Source organism: Hydra viridissima, unplaced genomic scaffold (genome assembly GCF_058129835.1).
Source record: "Hydra viridissima isolate aposymbiotic clone 2 unplaced genomic scaffold, HvirCarnegie_v1 scaffold_1, whole genome shotgun sequence".
Taxonomy (NCBI): Eukaryota; Metazoa; Cnidaria; class Hydrozoa; order Anthoathecata; family Hydridae; genus Hydra; species Hydra viridissima.
In genome coordinates, this window is record NW_028324300.1 from 19,204,938 (window position 1) to 19,229,001 (window position 24,064).

At 30.1% G+C, this 24,064-nt stretch overlaps 2 protein-coding genes across 5 annotated transcripts in view; both read right to left on the bottom strand.

The window, feature by feature from the left end:
- Positions 1–24,064, bottom strand: part of LOC149893764 (ATP-dependent DNA helicase PIF1-like) — a 265,925-nt gene that overhangs the window by 19,219 nt on the left and 222,642 nt on the right. The window lies entirely within an intron of this gene.
- The window catches only part of LOC145192496 (NACHT, LRR and PYD domains-containing protein 9B-like), a 46,766-nt gene continuing 43,351 nt past the window's right edge, over positions 20,650–24,064 (bottom strand). For all 4 annotated transcript variants that reach the window (XM_090076358.1, XM_090076359.1, XM_090076360.1 and 1 more), the window contains one exon: positions 20,650–21,201. In XM_090076358.1, the coding sequence (XP_089932484.1) occupies positions 20,654–21,201 (548 nt within the window). In that variant the 3' untranslated portion in view covers positions 20,650–20,653. The remainder of the gene's footprint in view (positions 21,202–24,064) is intronic.

The window sequence follows — 24,064 nt, forward strand, 5'->3', positions numbered from 1 at the left end:
AAAAAAAACGAATTTCTTTTAAAACTTGAAACGTGGGAAAAAATGGAAAGATTTTCATTTTTATTTGGAGTTTTTGTTGGGAATATTTGTTCTTTTTTAAAACTTAAAGAAGTTTTTTAAGTACTGCAAAAAGCACGGAAATATTATGAAATGATAATAATTTAATGTAATAATAATGGAAATATAAAATAATTAGGTTGTTTTTTTGTTGTTGTCAATGGTAACAGTTATGAAAAAAATATTCGAGTTTTTAAGATGAGATTCGATAAATTTTTAGAACGGAATTTTTTTTTTGATGTTGATTAAAAAAAAAAAAAAAAAATTGGAACTCGGAAAATCGAAAAACAAAATTCTAGCGAATTTTTTAAAAGCTTCGAACGGTGGACATTTTTTTTTCTCGAAAGAGGAAGGCGGTTTAAAAATTTTTTTTGTTAATAAAGTAGTATAATTTTATTAAAGATTTTAGACTTGTGTTTTGTTTCGAAAAACTTTTTTGTTTTCAAATCAAGTTTTTTTCAACCCCAATCATTTGTGTTGGCTGATTTCATTTTTCATGTAACTTGGATCAATTTACATTTGCCGTTTCCATAGCAACTAAAATGACCTGAAGAAAAAACTTTGAAAACAATTTTTTTGTTTAGATCATTTAAATTTTTTTCTTAAAATCACAAAAATTAGATTGTGCCCACGCTCTCAAAGAGGCGTGTTTCCAATGTTCGCACCCCACGTTTTTGAATTTTCGCCACACAGTGGGACGAAATCCTGATTTTGTGGCCAAAATTCCCAAATTACCTACAATAGGGTTTTCGAGGTCGCTGATTACGAATCTGAGGTCAGATTTAAAAAATTCAAAATAGCGGCTCCAATATGGCGGCCAAAACTATTCATACGTTCAAAATATGAAATCTCATGTAGTTTGGTTTTCGAGGTCATTGCTAATGATTCAGGAGCTAAATTAGAGCAAAAACATTGTAAAATTATTTCTAAATTTATAGTATTAATAAAAAAACAGAAATTTGTAATTTTAATTTTATTATTTTTTTAAAATTGGTAAAAGATTAAGTTACATATACGTAAAAAAATTGTTTCTTTAATCCTAGTAACAAAAATCACGTATGTCATATTCATCAATGTTCGAATCATTCGATTCGGAATCTGATGTTGAACCACTTGTATCTAAATCTAAATCGTTCCTTGTCTCTTCTCGGTGACTTCAGGTTGTTTTAACAATTGTATAGCTTCTTGATGAAGAGATTTTAACGGTCTCTGGGGCAATTTCCTGATGATCGAGAGAAATGAATCTGATGTTAATAAGAGCCTATTAAAAATGTCTCTCATATTCGATTCTCTTGTTTTTAATGTCCTTATTGCGTGACTCTTGAGCATCTTCAGAAAATTGTCCAATCGGTAAAACGACGTATTTTACTATTTTTGCTCCATGGATCAGCTATTTATGTACAGATTCTCCTTTCTCGATCATTAAAGAAAGTGCTTCATCTGGGCTTAAAGGTACTTCATTTTGTGATTTAACAGCGGATATATATTTTGAGGCTCTTGTTGGGGTTGTTAACGTGACATCTTTAACAACTTGAGCAGCATGTACTTGACCAGAAGTCCTTAAACTCATTTGAGCAGCATATGCCAATTCTTCTGTAGAAAAAGTAGAACGTACTTCTTGAGTCTTTCGCCTCTTTGATCTATCACTAGATGAAGCAAATGATTGGGAATGTCGCCCACATGTTCCTTTTTTATGATCACTCTTCACAATCTTCTCAGGTGTTGTGCATTCAGTATTGGATAATTTTGAAAATTGTACGGTGCCCTTCAACCATTCTTCATTTTTTTTCAGAAAAATATCTTTCCATCTTCCTGCTGCTCTCCATCTCGATCGAAAAATTGAAAATAACCGTGATAATGACATTTCATCCTCGCCTACCTGAATCACATGTTCCGTTTATTTGAAAATTGCATCTGTCAAAACATCAATTTTTTAAACTGTCTTTCACCATAAAGAATGTATCTTTTCTTGACAATTCCATATGAAGATTTGGAAGACTCTGTAAAAAAAAATACAGTTATAACTGCTGAGAGTTCTTTGAGGACTATTTTATAAAACTTTGAGATTATCATAAAACGGAATGAGAAGTAACTTGTAAAGCATATATTTAAAATAATAAATTATTGTATTAAAATGTAATTAGTGCCATTAAATAATGTTTATTCACTAATTTCCATGACCATTTTCAGACATTAATCTATGTTAATAGATTAATGCCGCACCACGTATTCCTCCATAAAAACTAGTCTCACTATTAAAATGGCACTCAATGGCAGCCAGTTTTTTAACATGTTATATTTAACACTATACATTATCAACTCCTTGTCGAAAGAAGGTGGATAACCGCGGTTAAATTTTTAAAACGACATCAGAAAATCGATTTCAGATAAAAATATTTACAATTTTTTATGTTTTCTTGTCGCGCAATTTAAATATTAAAAAAATTAAAATTAGCAATAACAGTGCATAACCATATATTCTACATTCCTCCAGAAAGTTCCATTTTTTTGCCGAATTCCAATTGAAATAGTTTCTTTAGTTTAACAGCACTTTAAAACAGGCGAAGAATTTTTCGACGTGTCCACTTGTTTAGTGCGTACCGAACGGAGGCTAAATGTCAACTGATGTCCAGGCCACCCTAGAGCAGGTATATACCTGACCTGTTCGGAATTTTGTTCTAGGACTATCTGTAAACAAGATCTGAACGTAAAAAGACGAAAATATAAAACTCAAAAATTTGACTTTTGACCACGAAATCGGGATTTCGTCCCACTGTGCGCCAGTGCTCACCTATATGTTTTTTTTTTCTTTTTATCATATTCTTTTAGTCTTTTTATCATATAGTTTTATTGTTTTAGTGAATCAAAAATGAAAAAAAAGATGTTGCAACTTACCCCGCATCGGGGCAGGTTGCAACAGTGAACGGGGTAAGTTGCAACACAAAACTCTAATAGTATAAGCTTTGCAGAGTTCACAAAAAAATGACTTGTTAATGTGTAATTTCTGTTTCAAAAATTTTATAATTACAATAAAAAAAAGTAGAATTTTCCTTGAGCTGCAATAAAATTTATTATGCTACACTTCACATATACCTGACTTGTTTAGTAAACTATAAACTGTTTTTGAAAAAAAAAAATCTCTTTTAGGATATTTAAGTTACGTTTTTTTCTGTTTTTAGGATATAAATACACAATAACATTTTGATTAAAAAACAATTTTCTTAATGCAAAAAATTACATTAATTCCATTTTAATTCCACTTTAATGATTTTTTTTTGTTCATGCAGAAGCATTAGACTTTCTCTTTCTCGAACTTCTTTTTCAGCTATAAAATTTGCTGTTTTACTGGAGTATTTACTAAACCTACTTATTCAATTTAACCTGTATCATCATTTATTTATTTATGAATGGTTAATGTTATTATGCATATATAAATGCATATATATATATATATATATATATATATATATATATATATATATATATATATATATATATATATATATATATATATATATATATATATATATATATAGGGGAACATGGGGTAAGATGACGAATGGGGCAAGATGAAAACATATTGTTATTTTTAAAACTCAAATAAATATGAAATCTGACTGTAGCTGAAAGGGAAGTAGATTACATATACTAGATTTATTTATGCTTTCTTTATAAATATTATTTTCGGAATCAAAGAAAATTATTAAAAAGGTTTTTCCTATATTAAGGAAGAAAAAAATTTATCCACTTGTATTTCATTTATTTCATCATTACATCACCAGCCAAAGGTAAGCAAGAATTTCTCATTCAGTTTGTTCAATTTGGAAGCCATAAAAGTAGTATTAAGCTATGATAACTTATTTATGTAGAGTTCTGAGTCATTTTGAAGATTAAGTAGCAAAATGACTCGTTTGTCGTTTCGCCAAAGTACATGTTTTACCATAAACCTGTACTGTAATAACTTTTGTGTAGCTTAGACATTATTAGATTGCTTTATTATGCACTAAAATATTTTGTTTGACATTTGCTTTATTTTGTTGAGTTGGAATTTGTTTTGAATTTTTTTTATACATATGTGGAGCGTAATAATTTTTTTTGCACTTTTTGATAAAGTTTTACTTATTGAAACAGTTATTGAATAAGATACAAGTGCTTTTCAAAACGTTCGTCATCTTGCCCCATGTTCCCCTTTATATATATATAAATATATATATATATATATATATATATATATATATATATATATATATATATATATATATATATATATATATATATATATATGTATATATATATATATATATATATAAATATATACATACATATAAGATACATGTATATATACATAACATGTAATACATAAATATATATACATATTTATGCATATGCTTCTTATAAATTATATACATATACAACTTATATAAACTTAACTTCATCATAAAATTTTTGTTTTTATTGCTTCGCTGTTATACTAAAAAAGTGTCCATTATTTTAGAAAAAACTCGAAAAGTGCGTAAAATCAAAAAAACCCGCAGCTAATTTATGACTTAACTTACCCCAAGCAATTTGATGCAACTTACTCCATAGGCATCATAATCACTCTAATCATTGTATATAATTATTTATATTGAAAAAATCAATTTTTTTTAGCTTTTCGTGTTTGGAAAAGATTTTTTTAACTTACCATTACTTTATTATGGTTATATACCTCTAAGTTTAAAGTAAAACCCAAAAAAACTTCAAAAACGAAATTTAGAATTTTTTATCGAAAGAAAAAAAATATTAATATAACTTTGGAAATTTTTTTTTAATAATTTTAAGTTTTTTACAGCTGATGTGTTAAAGTTATAGTTATATTGTTTAAGAAAAACTTAGGAAAAATATATAAAACCATTCTTTAAACCGCATTGTTTCAACTTACCCTTCCCAGACAGCCTACGACACTGGGCCAGAATTCTGGCGAATCATCGAACGCCGTGACGACTAGATTAGTAACGGGCCAGTACAGGCCAGAGTCTGGCATGCTCCTGGCGAGTAGTCGTACGCCATTGCGATGGCATTTGTTATTGGGCCAACACTAGCCCAATTGTGGCGGCTACAGAGTTTCGGCCAAATGTCGTTTTGCCATAACAGTCATTATTTTGAATATTCTCTGCGTGATCCATGATGATTTTATAGAAGCGAAGCCAAATGCTTACAAGATATACAGTATTGTGAATAAGTTTTAGCCCAATAATTAAAACTCATATTTTTTAAACATATTTTGAATAATAGCTTCTTATTATTTTTTAACACAAAATAATGTCTAACTTCAAACGATACTAAACACTATTTTAACAGATAAAAGCAATATTTATCAAAACTTTACATAAACTTTTGTATTCAGATACCTAACGTGTTTATTTTAATTGTATGCTAGGATAAATAACTTGGATCAATTTATACCTGCCGTTTCCATAGCAATTAAAATGACCTTGAGAAAAAAACTTTGAAAAAAATTTAAGATAGCTCTCAAAGAGGCGTGGGCACAATCTAATTTTTAGGATGTTTAGAATGATGTTGAATGAGGATGATTTATAAAAAGTTACGGCAGTCAGAGCTAACCTAATCCCGCTTTAACCCCTAACTGATACTTTTGGTACCCGATTACCAGTTCTGTCGGTTCCCGAACAGTTCTGTCGGGTATTCTGTGAAAAAGGTCCATTTTGTTCAAAAATAATTGATAATTCAAAAAAAATGACCGAAAGTAATAGCCATAATATCGCAATAATCATATTTTCACTTGAACTTTTGTCAGTTAAACAAAATGTAATATATTTCTTCACACAATTCACGCCAACCGTTTGACAAAATAACTCTATCTCAACCTTTATTTGAAATGCTCCACTCTGATTGGTTGTTACAAAAAATCCAAGGTAAGCCAAAAACAGCAACAGCGATCGTAATGAATCATTGTGTGTTGTCAGAATTGTTTCCTTTTCCGTTTCTTGAAATGATGTTAGTTGTAGTTTTAAAATTTTAAATTAAAATTAAAATTTTGTAGTTTTAAAAATTAAAATAGGGCGTGCGTTAGAGAAAAATATTTCGAAAATATTAGCTAGCCAGACAAATGCTCTGCCATCACAAAGTCTAGGCGATGTTTATACTGAAAACAAAGAAAGAAGAGAACGTGAAAAAGAAAATCCAACACCATCTTCAGATCCAGATAACTTGCTTTCCCATGAAAGCGAAGCCAAAAAAACAGATGATAAATTGTTTAATATAATTAATTTGATTTCTTTGCTTAGACCCAGATTAAGTTAAAAGCGTCAAATAATACCTAACTATTAAATGCATGTACATTAAACATAAACTATACATCAAGATAGGGCATTTTGGGATCAAGGAATTCAAATAAGGAACTTAAAACTATTTTAACATGCACCAATTACCCGTTTCACGCACATGTACGCGTTAAAACGCGCGTTAGTGGACTTATAATTCTAAATTTGTAAATTCTTATTTTAGTAAAAATATTAGCTTCCTTGACCCAAATCATATCATTATTTTATCAATACACAAACGTTGCCGTACGCGTTAAACACGCGTGAAAGCGTTATAAAATAAGTTATGAGTGTTTAACACACACACACACACACACACAAACATTTTATAATTCAAAAATAAACAAACTAAAATATTAAAATCTTTTCACAACTTCAATTACTAACAAGTTCAGTTCTTCTGGAGGCAAAAAGTTCTTACTTGATAACTCCTGTGTTTTACAAATGAAATGCTTGAGATTTTTGGATCTGATCTAATCAAAAGGTAGTGCATCTGACCTTTCATAGTGTTAATTTTAGACTTTTGCTGTGTGGTGTAACCTTGCATTTTGGATTTGCTTGTTTAGGTTTTCCTAAGCTTCCTCAAAGTATTGAGCAATCGGCAAATCAAATTGCTTTGAAATGGAGCAACCAAGTATCAGAATTATGTTAACACTGGCTGGCATTATATACCAACCATATTTATTAACAATAATTTTAGCTGTATCAGTACAGTAAACTTCAAATTGAAAAGTATCAATATGGTACCCACATGACATTGTAATTAGGACAACGTGCATTCTATTTATAACTTCAATATTAACCCCTGTAGTTTCAGAGAAAATCTCAGAGTTCTCAATTGCTCTTCTTGAAGTATTTCCATCATTGCTATTACCAAAACCTACTTTGGACTGGTCAACAATGAGACTCAACTTTTTTCTGAATTTTGATTTAATTAAATTCTTCCTTAAATTTACAGAAAACTTCTCTTTTTCAGTTCTGGCTTGAAACTTCTGGTTTTCCATTTTATAACCTAAATGTACGATGAACTTTAACAAAAAAAATAATAAAGTTTTGTACCAATAGAGAATAACCATCAATTCACTCAACAATAACAAATAAGGTGAAATATACATTACACATTGCTGAATTCATAAGCTTTTCTACTGATATATGGACCAGTTGTTCAAATGAAAGATTCATGAGCCTGATAGGTCACTGTTTAGACAACACATTTAATTAGAGAACTGTTGTACTTAGAGTAGCTCCATTTCCTGAGAGGCATACAGCAGCAAACATTGCTGAACTAATTGATGATTTTATGGCTGAATTTAAAATATCACCTTTAAAAAAGTCATTTAATAGCTAGAGATAATGGTGCAAATATTGTTAAGGCTATTAAAGATAGCCCATATGATAGCATGCCTTGTTTTTTAAACACATTGCAACTAGTAATTAATGAGTGTATTTTTGAACAAACAGTAGTCAAAAATGTCATTGCAAACTGTCTTTCAATTGTTGGGCATTTCAGCCAGCCTCCCCAAGCCTGCCATGAACTTAAAGCTCATTAAGAAGCAAACGATGTTTCTAAGCACAAACTTATTCAAAATGTTCCAACAAGGTAGAATAGTACCTATCATATGTTAGAACGAACTTATGAACAAAGGAAACCTCTAACCATACATGCACTTGAAAATGGTAAGCTTCCTTCATTAAATGCAAACAAATAGATGATTATTGGACAACTTTGTGTTTTGCTAACAGTGTTCGCTTGAGCGAAAGAAATTCTATAGTCTCAGATATTATACCACAGATACAGTTTTTGAAACATTTCATTAATAAAGCTTCAATTGATGACAAGTTCATTGGCCTGGAGAGTACACTAACTGATTTAACTAATTCAATGGAGAATAGATTCAAACAATATACTATATAAAATAAACAATATAGCAGCAATAAGATTTCTTTATTCTGTGTTGAAACTTTTTTTGTTTTTATTTTTATTTTTCTTTCCGTAAAAAACTTTTATTACTCTTTTTGAAGAACATAACACAATTCTAAATCATAAATACTCTTAAAAATTCAAATATTTCTTTCAAATATTAATTCTCTTCTTCAAAGTGATATTCATTTTTCAAAAGGAACTCGAAAATTTGAGAGAACTTTTTTACTGTTGTAGTCTCAATGGTACAGGAGCTGCATAGAGCTGTCTGGATACTCTAGATTTCTTTTTTATTGGTTCCAATGTGTCTTAAAATATCATTGAAGGGCTTCTATTGTTTTACTAAAGAGTCTAAGGCCAATTTTTTTGGCTTCGAGAACTTCCGGAACATGAAGAAACACAGTCAGTGCTTATGGAGTTGTGATTGGAAGAGTTATGCAACTCATAATTAGGCTTCAAAGCATTTCCAAAGCAAGTTGTAATAAAATCTACAAACAAAGCTGAAGGTTGGCTCCAAACGATCTAATCCTCTCAGCAGTTTCAGGCAATCATTCCCAATAATGTGGCTTTCATAAAAAGGCTAAATTAGGATGTGCAAAGAAGCTGGCCACTCTTTTGCAATTGGCCAAAGGTCACAGAGGTTTTTGAGAAGATGGTTTATCACGCCAAGAAATAAATGAAGCTCCATTGGGGATAAAGCATCTACCACAAGTTTGTCATTTGGAAAATCCAAGAAAGGAGGATGAATGGCATTTTAAAAATCCTCTGACCTATGAATGTCACCCCTGAAACATATGAGATCTGCGTCCTGTTTCCGGATTTGACAAATTATTCTAGGATTCCACCTCATACAAACAGCATGGATGCTTGCTGAAGCTAGCTGTTCTACATCATTCAAGAACCATTGGAGCAGTTTTATTCTTTGTTTTCTAAGAAGTTTGAAAACCTGTAATCGGAAATGAAACAAACTGTTTTTCTGCAATTATCATGTGTTTTTCATAATTTTATTAAATATAACATATAATGATATCATGTAAAATGTTATAATGAATATAATAATATATAATGATATAAATAGTATATAATTTTATTAAATATGATATATAATGATATCATGTAAAATGTTATAATGAATATAATAAACTATAATGATATAAATAGTATATAATGATATCATGTAAAATGTTACAATGATATAATTTAATATATTGGAGAAAAATATGAGATGTAAGATAATATAATGTAATTTATGATAATATATCATATAGTAATGTAATACAATGAGTACATGAAAATATTTTAAGCTTAACATATTCAATTCATCATTTAAACATTTGAATAAGAAAAGTTCAATTATTAAATTATTCAAAGCTTTAACATTCTTTCATAACACCTGTAATAACAATTCCATAAGTTTCTATTGTAGTCTACCATTTTGTTCTTGATTTAGTTTAGAAGTAGTTATATAATATATTTGGATATTTCTAAAATATCTGAGGTTTCTTTGATTATTTCATTCTTAATCAAATAATTTGATGTCAAAGTTTGAAATTTCAAAGGATTGGATGCATTTAAGAAAATTTGTGGAAATCAGATAAAGCTTTCATTAACCTTTTACGAGCTTTGGCGGCCCGTAGAAATTTTCATTTAAAAATACGTTCAAAAGTTTTTTATTGAATAAAAATTTTTACTTAGCCACATGTATAAATTATCTTTATACATGTGGCTAAGTAAACCAGCAATAATATTTAATGTAAAGAAAACTCAGACCTACTGGTCACTTTTATACATAGACGTCGACTCAATTATAAAAAGAACTTCTCTCTCTCTAAAAATTCCATCCTCTTCCTCCCCCACCCCTTCCTTATCATTTGAGCTTAAAAGGAATATACCAACGGGCTAATTTAATTCTTGATTTAAATTTTATAGGAGAAAAAAATAAATAAGAAAATTAACTCCGAGTCACCTATTTCTTTAAAGATCAATCCTTCCGTTTGTTTAGGGACCTAATTTTGGAGAATTGAAAACCCGCACCAAATTTTCTAGAACTTATGCTACAAATGTTCGTTCTGTCTACTTCCATGATCCGTTGAAGATCAATGGACGGAGTACATATTATAAGAACTCAACTTTTGCTTCGGGCTCCATCTATCAATGCACATTTACTTTTTCGTTTGAACGGAAAAAGTTTCGAAGATTTCGTCATATCGTGAAAACTCGCAATTTGTGAATGGCTTCGTAGTTCGAACTTCCAGATGTTCGAGGGCTGGTACCGTGCATTATATTTTTGTTACATCTAAGACTTGAAAAAAAAGTTGTAAAGTTTGAAATAAGTTATAATATGTTAAATAGCTATAAAACGAATAAAAAGTAAGATATGTACCTGAAAAAATATGCGCTTGTTCTGATGTGGTGTTTTTCGGTAACCGTTCGTTATTTTAAATAGCTAATTGTTTTAAAATGTTTTTGCATTAGTGTTATTCAAAGTTTACTCAACTTTATCAAAACAATTAACTTAAATTGAAATGTCATCAAATCAAGATAAGAAGCGAGAAAAATTTTTGCATTTTCTCGTTGAAAATCCTGGTGTATCAAACAAAACAATTTCTAAAGAGTTGCAGATTGCTTTGAGAACAGTGCAGAGCTTTGTGTGAAACGGTTTAAGGACATCAGTACAATCAAAAGGAAATCAGGAAGTGGAAGAGAAAACGGATTTGTTCGACGAGATCTTGTTAAAAAAGTGAAAGATGCCTTTAACAGAAATCCGGAGATTTCTGTTCAAACTTTAGCGAATAAGTTTAAGATAAGTGCTTCGACTATACAAAGAGTTAAGAGAAATTGTGGCTATAAATCTTATAAAAAAAGAGAAGTTCCACGTCATGAAGAAAAGCAAGAAAATGTTGCAACTTGTCGTTCAAAGCTGCTCTATAAAAAATCACGTGCTAAAAAATCTTATTTGCTTATTGATGATGAAACTTATTGTGCTGCATATTTCCAATCTCTTCCGAACACCAATATTATTCAGCAATTAATCAAAAGAAACTGAATTCCAAATATAAATTCGTTGGAATGCAAAAGTTTGCTAAAAAATGTTAAGTTTGGCAAGCAATTTGCAAATGTGGTGAAAAAAGCTCTTATTTTGTGACTACGGGAACAATTAACACCGAAATAATGATCATAGAATGCCTCGAGAAGCGTCTTTTGCCGTTTTTAATAACTCATACGGGTAATCCGTTACTGTGGAAAACTGAAGTTCAATGTAAAAGAAGCTAAAAACATCCAACACTTCAAAAGTAAACAGATTAGAGCTACCAAGAAAGTTCAGCCGATGATCGTGCCAAAGCTGATGTCGAGGGTATAACGCAACGTGCATTCTCAGGAACACAACTTAACAGACTGTAGTGAAATTTAAGAATATTAATGTATGTACTTTCAAAATATATATAACATTTATTATCAAAATATAATAGTTGAATAAATATCTTTTAAAATATTCGCGCATATTTTTTCTGGTACATGTCTTACAGAGCAGTCACAACAAAATAAAATTAGAGACAAATTTTGTTCAACAAAGACAAAGAAGTCGATGAAAAGTTAAGAAATACACCCAAAAAAGCAATAGAAATTTTAAAGACTAGTAGCCTCAGTACCTTTAAAGGAAGGTCGTGGGCTTTTGGTAACGATAGAAATATTCAAGTACCGTGAATGGGGGTGACTATGAACGCTTTTTGAACATTTTTGCATCATGGAAGAAAACTGTTTGCTTAATCACTACCTTTTTTTTTGCAACAAAACATTATACTTTTCAGCTTTCTGTAAAAGTTGTAAGCCTGATTAACACTTTGAAGTAAATGCCTTAGTTTTCTGGTTTTACACGAGTATATACGTATTTCCGAAACGGAGTGAAAATGAACAGCCGATTTGGGGTGACTTTGAACACTACACATCGTTTCCATATCCTAAGTTAAGGCTATATTACAATAATACAATGGGGGAAAGTACTGTTAAAGATCAAACAGATAACAGAAAGTTTATTGTAAATAGAACAATTTTTTTTTTAAAATTCAGTTCATGTTAAAAAATTAATATACTACTTTTAAAACCTAGTTTTTTTAATATATTTACATGTATCACAATATTTACAAAGCTATCCTACATAAAATAGCACATCAACTGACACTATCCTTCAATTTCTCAAATAATTCACACATGCTGCATACAAAGTTGATATTTTCAATATTGAGCTCATAAAAATAATCTTTATCATAAATGAGGCCACAACACTGGAGGTGATATGGTTTACTGCAACTATTGCATTGAATCCATACATCATTGCTTAACTCTACCCACTTTTTGTTACATAAAGCACAGTACCAATTACTATCTGTGTTGTTGTTAAGCTCTGTTGAACTTGATGGCATTGACTTTTCTAAACAATGAATTCTTTTACCTGGTTCCACCTTTGGACCACGTGGTTTGCGTTTTGCAGGTGGATTTGCGCCTAATCCTAAATTATTTTTTAAAATATCTAAAACAGATTCGTTAAGAATCATTACGGTGTCTTTACCACTAGGATCTTTATATTTTCCTGGAAGGCGTTTTATAACCTCTGTTTTGTCCATAGGGTAGATCCTTGTTGCTCGAAATCCGCTAATCAAAGCTTCTGGCCGCAAAGTGTTATTCAATTTATTAAAAAGCGTAGGTAGGTGTTCCTTTGGGATTGCTCCTTTGATACGACTTTCTACTCTCCACTTCAAAAGAATATTCCTCCACTGCTTTAATCCTCTAAATACAGCAACATCTAGTGGTTGACAGAGATGAGTTGCATTTGGGGGCATTGTTATAAACTTGATGTTATGTTGAATCGTGGCTTCAATAACTTCAGGAGAAAAATGTGAACCAAGATTATCCCCAATTAACAATGTTGTTCCGGCTTTTGAAATAGCAACAGGTAAGTATATTTCCATAAACCATCTAGTAAATGTTCTACTATCAAACCACCCATTGGGAGTGATGTCATAAACAGTTCCAGGTGGTCCACATTCAGTCCAACCCTGGTAAAGATTCTTTGCTTTATAAACAACCATAGGCGGGAAAAACTCTCCGACAGCATTGCCAGAAAACATTAAACTGGTCGACTGCTTTGAATATTCTTGTTTTTTTTCAACACGGTTTCCATGGCCACGACGAACAATAACGGATTTGGACCCTGGATTATCTGTTATATTGGTCTCATCATAGTTGTAAATATTTTCTGGAGGTATATCCTTTAACTCAAGGGTACAAATTATCAAAATATTTGTTAAGGGTTTCTTCGTTTACCACGGCTTTACTATGTTTCACATTGTCTGCAACCCTATTTGTTAAACAATGTCTCTTCATGAAAGACTGAACCCAATCTACCCCAGGCATATTATTTTTGAATCGAGCGTCATTTATTTTCACTTTATCACAATAAGATTTGACTAAAAGTCTAATGTCCAAAGAATCAAATGGTACTCTCCAGTCAGTCATATGAATAATTGTTTGGACAAATGACTTTTCAATTTTACTATCAAGTCTGGTTTGTCCGCCATGCTTTTTAGAAACTTGATCCCCAAGCTTTACTTTTTTATGTAATGTTCCTAATGGAATATTGTACATTTTTGAAGCCTTCCTTATGGTAAATCCATGGTTTTTTACTTTAATTACAGCTGTTTCTATGTCTTTTTTTGTGTAGCTTGTTTTATAACCACGACTGTTTTCCTTTCTTTTGTAATTTTGAGGCATAGTTCCTAAAATTTACAAAGAAAAGCCTAATTTCGTATTAAAAAAAATATCATTTTAAAATGGGCTTTTAACCGGATACAGGCAAGCTATACCTTAAATTATTATTTTATTAAAACATTATGTACCTGAACGTGATGCGAGCCAACTTTAATGACGTTTAGATGTGGGGTTCTTAAGATAGTTTAGAGTTTGTGTTATTTATTAGGCTTTATTTCTATTTAAGTGAGAAATAGTGAAGATTGGGTTTCAATGAAATAAATTTGAAGAAAGTAATTTTTTTAAAATGGTTTGTGTTCTTGAATGAAGCTTCTGAATCACAAAAGTGGTGTGACGTGTTAAGTTTTACAATTGCAAGTTTTACAATTGCAAGAAAAATCTTTCATGAATGGAAGTTGTTGAGAATATTTGTCATTCCGTGGGTTCATAGTTAATGTTAAAATTTGAAATCTTTTTTTCTTTTTATAACTGTTATTATTGTCTTTTGTGCACCAAAACACACGTTGATCTCCTCATTCCTTCTTTTTTATTATAATTCAAATAAAAAAAAAATTTCTTTTAACTCATTTTTTTAAAATGATAATAGATTTATCATAGAAATTATTTTTTTAGCAATATTTTTTATGGAAAGATTTTTCACGTTTAAGAAGTTTTCATTTAAAAATTTTTCTTTTCTTTTCTTCTGTCATTTGCAAAATATAGAAGAAAAAATAAGGTTTGTTTACGGGTTTACTTTTTTAAATTTTTTTTCACGTTACATTTTTTTAAAGAAAAAAAATGCGGATTGTTTTGTCAGTTCATTTTGTCAGCCTCGTTTTAATTTTCAAATTTACAATAATTTTTATTTTGTGAGTTTTTGTTTTCAGTGTCAGTTTTATTTTATTTTGTTAAATTGTTAGAAAATGTTTTTTAGTTATATGTTTATATTTGACGAAGAAAAAAAAATTTACGTTTTGAGTTTTTAGCAGATGGTAGAAATCGAAAAAAATACGCAGAAGATTCAATCAAAAGCTGAAAAAATAATGAAGACAAAATATTGAAAACGAAAAGAAATATGTTAATTTTGATTGTTTTTTTTTTCTACTAATAATCCTGATCTTACTTTTTACAAATGAAATTTGAATGTTAAAGATACTACATTAATCACACAAGTATTTATTCAAATCGTTATATTATTCAAACCGTTACAAAAAAGCCTTTTTTAAAGCGCCATTCAGCAGAGTTAAGAGGCCCGATATAAATACTGAGTTGTATTTACATTTGATTAGTAATTTAGCTTTTTATAAGTTGGTTTTCTTCGGCTACCTTTTACTTTGCAAAAGATCAAAAAATTTTTCATTTTTTTGAACCGAAAATAAATAAAAATGAAATGGTTTTTAATTACATTAAAATCTTTTTTTGATGAAGTCATTTTTAATACTTCCAACTAAATTATGTCTCGGCACCAAACCATGTGATTTGCGTGAAGTGATGTCCAAAAGAGATCTGGATTACACTGTTGTACATATTCTAAATTTTTTCAAGTGTCAGAAATGAAATTGTTCATTCCAAAAGTTAGTTTTACTTTGCTGCAGTTTTTACGCAAACAAAAGTTTAAACGTTTCTAACAGTAGGTAATAAGTAAATAAATAGGTAAAGTTAATGCATGAAATAAATTATTGTAAACTTATATATAATAGCAATATATAAATATTGTATGTGTTAACGGCGCTTAGGAACATATACTTAGACCTATCAACACATCCGCTGAAACATTTTTTTTGGTTTACTATCAGAAAAAATTTTGTCATTTCCGAAAATGTAAATAAATCACTTTTTTACTGGGAGCTTTTTCGTTTTTTATGGAGTACACAGAAATATTTTTGTTCAACATAGGCTTCAAAGAGGCGTGGGACTTACTCAAACTTCTAGTTTATTGATAATGATATTAATGACGATGACTTGTAAAAACATATGGTTATCAAAGCTAACCTAAGCCTGCTCCGATCCCATAATACCTTCTTCCTCAAATTACGTTTTCTAAAATCATAGGCTTTTTTTTTGTTCTACCAAAAAAGTAAATCGAACTTCATGAGATCTTTAAGTTTTGAAAAACGCATTAGGAAGAAATTCTGAGAAATAACTTCTCACTGCCAAATGTTTCTTACTTAAATGATGTATTTGTATCAGGACTACTTGTTAGTTTACATTTTCTAGAGTTTACATTTTTACAGCCATCGCTTTGTTTAATTTTATTATTGACTGATAGTTGCCTTTGTAATTTAAGGAGTTGAGCTAATTCTGCCACTATTTAACATCATGGTTTTATTTTTACTTACAGTTTTTAAAGAGAAACGAACGCAAAAAAAAATATTGCAGTAGACAAGCAAGGACAAGTTTAAGATGGATACATATCCGCTCTTTCTTAAAAGAACTTCCATCGAGAGAAGCAGAAAAAAAAACTCAACAGAATTGTTTTTAGCAATTTTTAGCATTAAGCAATTTTTAACATTAAGATAATAAAAATTCGAAATAAAGTAAAAAACATCTTTCAGTTTCGTTACATATTAATTGTTAATAATTTGTTTATTATTTTCGTTTGTTCAAAAGTCTAATTTTTATTATTACATTTTTGCATCGGTGAAAATCTTAAAGAATTGGAGTAGGACTGTACAATCATTTTACATAAGGGGTCCACTGCTGAGTTTGTACCCAAACATTTTGTACCAAATCGTTTGAGTTTGTTACCCTCTTTCAGCTGCAAGTCCTGCAATTGAACCAGCATCATTCTTCTTAAGATTGGTAAACCTGGAAAGAACAATAAAACTTTATTTAATTCAAGAATTAAATAAACTTTTAAACTTGTCTTAAACATCAGTACTTTGGTATTAACATTCCCAGCGTTATTCTTATACAGAACATGTGTTCTGTAATTTAATAGCTGTATAATATGAAGCAATAATAATCAGTGATCATTTTTTTTTAACACCGCTTTGAATAATGTTATCGCTCTTTGATTTTGGATTTTATTCATGGGCATAATTTAATTAAATCATTTTTTAAGAAAAGAATTTTTTTTTAGCGGATTTTTGTAATGGAGTTGTAATCCCTCCTTCTCCAATGATTTTCAGCAACGTTAACCTATTTAATATTTGTTCATGCAGTTTTTGAACTGCTTGTTTTTGACATGAAAAATTTACTTCATGCAAAAAAGAACCTTTTTGAATTTATGTTTTAGCAATAATTTTTTCCTAATTTTTACAAAATGACCAAACAAGGAGAAAGCATCAAGTGCTATGAAGTTTTAGTTCTTTTTAGTTTGTCAGCTTTCTGACAACGAGTCGTGCATTCTGTGCAAGCTATTTCACAAATACAGCAACCACAAATACTTTAATTTCTAGTCCGGATGAGAATCCTAATATTAGAAAAAGTGACTCTCCAGTCTGTAAGACTTTTGAACAACCCTACTTTTGAGTTTCGCAAAACTTTTTCAAAACGTTAAATTAGTCAAAATGGGATTTTTATTACTACAAAGAGTGTAACAAGCAAATCCGAAATGCAAGGTTGTACCACACAGCAAAAGTATCAAGAATTAACACTATGAAAGATCAGATGCACTACCTTTTAATTAGATCAGATCCAAAAATCTCAAGCATTTCATTTGTAAAACACAGGAGTTATCAAGGAAGAACTTTGCCTCCAGAAGTACTGAACTTGTTAGTAATTGAAGTTGTGAAAAGATTTTAATTTTCTAATTTGTTTTTTTTTGTATTATAAAATGTTTGTGTGTGTGTTAAACACTCATAACGCGTTTTGTAATGCATTTACGCGCGTTTAACGCGTACGCGGACGTTTGTGTATTGATAAAATAATGTTATATTTTGGGTCAAGGAAGCCAAATATTTTACTAAATTAGAATTTACAAATTTTAAAGTCCACTACCGCGCGTTTAAATGCGTATATATGCGTGATACGGGTAATTTGAAAATAATTTTTAGTCCCTTATTTGAATTCCTTGACCCCAAAAACCCCTATATTGGTGTATAGTTTATGTTTAATGTACATGCATTTAATAGTTAGGTAATTTTTCCCGCTTTTAACTTAATCTGGGTCACTGTGCGCTGTGAAAAAATTTTCTGGCTCTAAGCAAAGAAGTTAAACTAATTATATTAAACAATTTATCATCTGTTTTTTTGGCTTCGCTTTCATGGGAAAGCAAGTTATCTGGATCTGAAGATGGTGTTGGGTTTTCTTTTTCACGTTCTCTTCTTTCTTTGTTTTCTTTATCAACATCGCCTAGACTTTGTGATGGCAGAGTACTTGACTGGCAAGCTAATATTTTCAAAATATTTTTCTCTTACGCACGCCCGATTTTAATTTCAAAATTTTAAAACTACAACTAATATCATTTCAAGAAACGGAAAAGGAAACAATTCTAAAAACACACAATGATTCATTACGATCGCTGTTGCTGTTTTTGGCTTGTCTTGGATTTTTTGTAACAACCAATCAGAGTCGAACATTTCAAATAAAGGGTTAGATAGAGTTATTTTGTCAAACGGATGGCATGAATTGCATGAAGAAAGATATTAAATTTTGTTTAACTGTCAAAAGGAGAAGTGAAAATGTGATTATTGCGATTTTATGGTTATTACTTTTGGTAGTTTTTTTAGAATTATCAATTATTTTTGAACAAAATGGACCCTTTTCACAGAATACCCGACATAAACGTTAAACCTTTTGGACCAAATGGACCTTTTTCACAGAATGCACGACAGAACCGTTCGGGAATTATTATTTTAACGGTAATGGTAATGGGATTCGGGTACAAAAGTATCAATAATTTTCGGGTATCGATTATTTAAATTACCCGAAAGATTGTGTCGGGCTGGTTATGAAAAAATTCAATTACCTGATTTTATCGGTCGTTATCAGGTAATACCCGTTCGGGTAATCGGAGTCTGATAATGTTATTTTAAGCTTTTATCGGTGTCCGATACCCGTTCGGATAGAAACCGGATATTCCCTTCATTTTTAATATCATTCTTTTGTTTGTCTTTATAAATATTAAATACATTTAAGTCAAAAAACGACCAAAAGAATTTATTTAAAAAAAAAAAGAAAACATATTGGTGAGCACGCCAGTGGCCGCCGTTCTTTTTTTTCGGGATCTTTAGTTCCCTTATTTACTATCGGAGGTCATTCGTTTCAAGGGCATCGTAAAGAGCAATCTTCTCTCTATACGATTAAACTTCGAGATCGATAATTAATCAAAACACGAGTGAGAAAATAATTTTTATATGGGACTAGGTCGAAAAATCGGCGAATACTGGGTGTTTTACCCAGTCAGTCAATGATATTAAACAAAACGAGACAGTAGAAACAAATAGTAGACCTACAAAATGTAGAAAAAGAAAGCCTTCTGCAAATGAGCCATATCATTAAGACACAGTGAGCAGTAAAAACTTTATTCTGAGAATTTCTTCACTTGACAATTTTCAGAGTTTAACAACTTTGATTATTTAATGAATATCGATCTAATTTATGAAAGAACCAAAAAAAAAAAAACTGTTTTTAGAAGTCGTAATTTTAGGTAGAGGGCAGTTAGGGATTAAAGCGGGATTTGGTTAGCTCTGACTACCGTAACTTTTTACAAATCATCCTCATTCAACATCATTCTCAACATCCTAAAAATTAGATTGTGCCCACGCTCTTTGAGAGCTATCTTAACAAAAAAATTTTTTCGAAGTTTTTTTCTCAAGGTTACTTTAATTGTTATGGAAACGGCAAGTGTAAATTGATCCAAGTTACATGAAAAATGAAATCAGTCATTATAAATGATTGGGGTTGAAAAAAACATGGTTTGAAAACAACTAAAAGAGTTTCGAAACAAAACACAAACCTAATATCTTCACAAAAATTTAACATCTTTATTTACAAAAAAAAAAATTTTTAACTGCCTTCCTCCTTTGGAAATAAAAAGAATGTCCCTCGTTCGAAGCTTTTAAAAAATTCGCAAGAATTTTGTTTTTCGATTTTCCGAGTTCCAATTTTTTTTTTTTTTTAATAAACGTCAAAAAAAACTTTCAGTTCTAAAAATTTATCGAATCTCATCTTAAAAACTCGAATATTTTTTTCATAACTGTTACCATTGACAACAACAAAAAAACAACCTAATTATTTTATATTTCCATTATTATTACATTATATAATATAATTATCATTTTATTACATTTCCGTGATTTTCGCAGTAATTTAAAAACTTCTTTAAGTTTTAAAAAAGAACAAACATTCGCAACAAAAACTCCAAATAAAAATGAAAATCTTTCCATTTTTTTCCAGGTTTCAAGTTTTAAAAGAAAATTGTTTTTTTTTCTTTTTAAATTACTTAATATTTCATTTCATTAATAACTTTTTGAATTATTTATACATTTTACATATTTATTTAACATATTAAAAAAATTTTAAAAATCAAAAGTATTTCGTATCACTTCAAGTTTTTCAACTCTTCGATGTTATAAAAACTTTCTTGTATTACATATACTTTTTACATATTTACATTTGTATTTATTTTTTATTTTAACATATTAAACATTTTTCGTGTTTCTTATTTTAACTCTTCAATATTATAAAAATCTTTTCCACGGTACTCGATCTTCAACTCCTTGAAGTTCGAACCACGAAGCCATTCACAAATGTCGTCGATGAAGTTCGTGTCATCATGAAGTTCAAGAGCTAATTCTTCAGCAACTCGAATCCACGGGAGGACGAAACCTTCAAACTCGTTCTTTGATACGAAAGTATTGTTGATGTTCATCCGCAAACATTCAATCTTATGCTGCGGTGTCCATCCTTCGATTTTCACTGGATGATATAAAAAGACACGATGAACGTTGGTCGAACATAAAATAACAAGTTTTTTCTCATCTTCAGATGAAATCTTTTTCGTAACAATTAATCCATTCAACTTGTATCCTGCGTCTAAAAATTTCTCCATGAAATATTTCTCATGTGAAACTTCATGAGCAGTTTTTCCATCCCTTATCAAAATTATCCACTCTCGTTCATCGATTGATCTTTTTATGTCCTCGGTAATTAACGTCTGCGCTTCAAAGAAGCATTCCATGAACATCTTGTAATCATCTTCATCTTCATCTGAAGAATAATAACAATAGCATTAATATTACTAATATTTATTTGTTTGCAACAACAATTATTCAAGATAATCAACTTTTAAAAATTTGAAAACACGATATCATGTGTAATAAATATATTACGGATATTATTTTCTTTATAAAAAAGATCAAAACAGTTCAAATAATCACAAATCAATTCAAAAAATATTTTTTATTTATCAAATATTTATTAAACAAATAAATTATTTACGAAATACAAAAGTAAAATATTTATTGAAACTTGTCGAACGTCGTTTTTAAACTTAGGTTGCGCTTCAACCAATAGAAATACGAATAACAAATCAGCCAATCAAAAGCTTAAAAAGGCTTATTTAAAAGCTTATTTAAAAGTCGCGTGAGATTTTTTATACAAATATAATTTATTTTCAAACTGAAATAAAAGCATTTTCACTTTCTATTTATTTGCTGTGGCAACGAAAATATTAAAAACTAAATGAAAAGTATGTCAATTTAAAGCGGTTATAGTCGAATGAAATTGTCAAAACGGTTCTTACTTCTTTCACATCGTTCGTTCAGAAATTACAATAAACAAGAAAATGAACGTAGAAGCTTGCGATTTTCATCAATGAAATAACTAAACTCCTGCGGCGATGCTCTCGGCGATGTTCTCACTTAAAAAACGTCTGTTCGCTCAAAAGGGTTGTTTGAAAACTCAGCCAGAGTGAGGGTTTAGTTGTAATCGAAAACTCGAACGTCGAATGCGGAACATAAGTTTGCAATTATTCTCTTTGCTCTATTTGTCACGGTACGCTTTAAATATTCTCAGTTCTCCAGAGAATCTCTACGTTCTAAATTCTCTCAGTTCTTTTGAGAATATTTAGAGCATCTCGTGACAATTCTTAAAAGTAAGAACGTGATTGAAGTTTTTATACTTTTTTTCAACAGTGTAAATTCCAAAACAATGCGTAGAAATGAGGGATTAAAAATATTCTCTGAGACATAAAAAACAGGGATTTTCATGCTGCTGCTGCTACAAAAGATCAAGAACATTCAAAAGATACTTTTATTTCTTTACAGCCACATCCCTAATATTTCTTCTGAAAGACCCATCATCGAGTAACAATCTGTTTAACAAAGCAATAACAAAAAGTCGCCGAATATTCTTTTGGAAATTTCGAAAAAATGGAATTCAATTTTCCCTTACACCCCTCGTATATTTAATATAAAAAAAGATTTCTCAAAGTAACATTAAAACTTATATTTTATATGATTTTATCCATTTCTATTTTCTTAGGATAAAACTAAATTTTCGTCAGGTTTTGAAGGCCTTAAAGTTTTATGAGGGGGATTGTGTTGACGATAGAGTAGAAACCAATTTAGTACATATAGAATTGAGTTTCTTGATATACAAATAAGGAGTAATCGAACGAGTCATTTATCGTAGGGTGCAAACTGTTTTAGTTCGCAACATTTATTGCGCTGTTAACAGGTTACTTTAATACCTGATCTTTCATTTCCTTCTGGACTTTTGTTAGATTTGTTATAAACAACTCACAAAAATGTTGAAAACCATGCTGTCAATAATTCCAAAAAACAGCGACTACAAACTGAAAGTGCCAGAATAACAGCGATGAGCTTTCTTTAAGCGGTAATGTTTTTTTTATCGAAAGAAATTGCTTACAAGAGAATAAACCAGGCTTGTGGAGCCGCAAGTTTTTTTCACGGCTCGGCTCCGGCTCCAAAGAAATGTCCGGCTCCCGGCTCGGCTCCGGCTCTATTTTAAACTATTTTTCATCTTATACCTAATAAGTTAAATTTAAATTTTGAATGAAAATTAAAAATATTAAGGCTTGTTTCCCAAGTTACATAAAAACTACACCTATTAGTTTTTATCCAACCCTCATTTTTAAAATGTGAATCCATTACTACCACATATTTATATTGTAAAAAATTATAGGTTTCGCGCCAATTTTTTTTTTTTTACAAGTTTTAACTTTTTTAATTGGTTGATGTTTTTTTAAATTACTTATAAAACGTGCGTACATAAGAATGAGTATATCAAATACAAATAACAACTTACAAACTTGCTCGTCGGAATTTTTTTTTTAAAGTAAGAATAATAACAATAATAAACGTAAAATGACACCTAAAATTAAGACAAAGTTTCTCGTTACCTGAAACGTTTTATATTAAAAGAAACAATGATTAACTTTATTTTCAACTTCTGAATTAAGAGATCTAGCTACTGCTCAACGGCTGCTCCTAAAATTGCAGGGGGGACGGGGGGGAGGGGGTTTGGGATGGACAAATTTCCCCTATTCCATTTTTAATATCGCCCAGCTGCCGCTAATAATGAATATAATTATTTCTCAAAGTTGTAAACAAAAAAAAAATTTCTCTTGACTATGTTTCCAATATTACATGTTACATGCATTATGATTTAAAATTAAACCAACTGGGAGGCTAAATAAAGCTAATAAAAACCTATTCTAAAAACAGAAAATAATAATGTGTCAATTAAGCAATGTTAGCAATCGATATTATAATAATTTAAAACGATTTATTCAACAAGTTCGTTCAACAATGAGTGAATAATATTTGTCTACTATTATAAACAACATTATATATTACATTCAAAATACAAGAGAGCCGTGAGCCGCGAGATTTTTCCGGCTCCGGCTCCACCAAAAAACAGCGGCTCCACGGCTCCGGCTCTACAAGCCTGGAAGAAACAACAAAAAACAAGGCTAAGAAGAGAAGGAGTTACTACCTTATCTTATCTATCTATTTTAACCTATTATATTTTTTTAAAATGGTGCTTTCGGTTAGCAATGTTCAAAATCAAACATTTTTCGTAGCTAATAATTTATAAACTGAAAGCC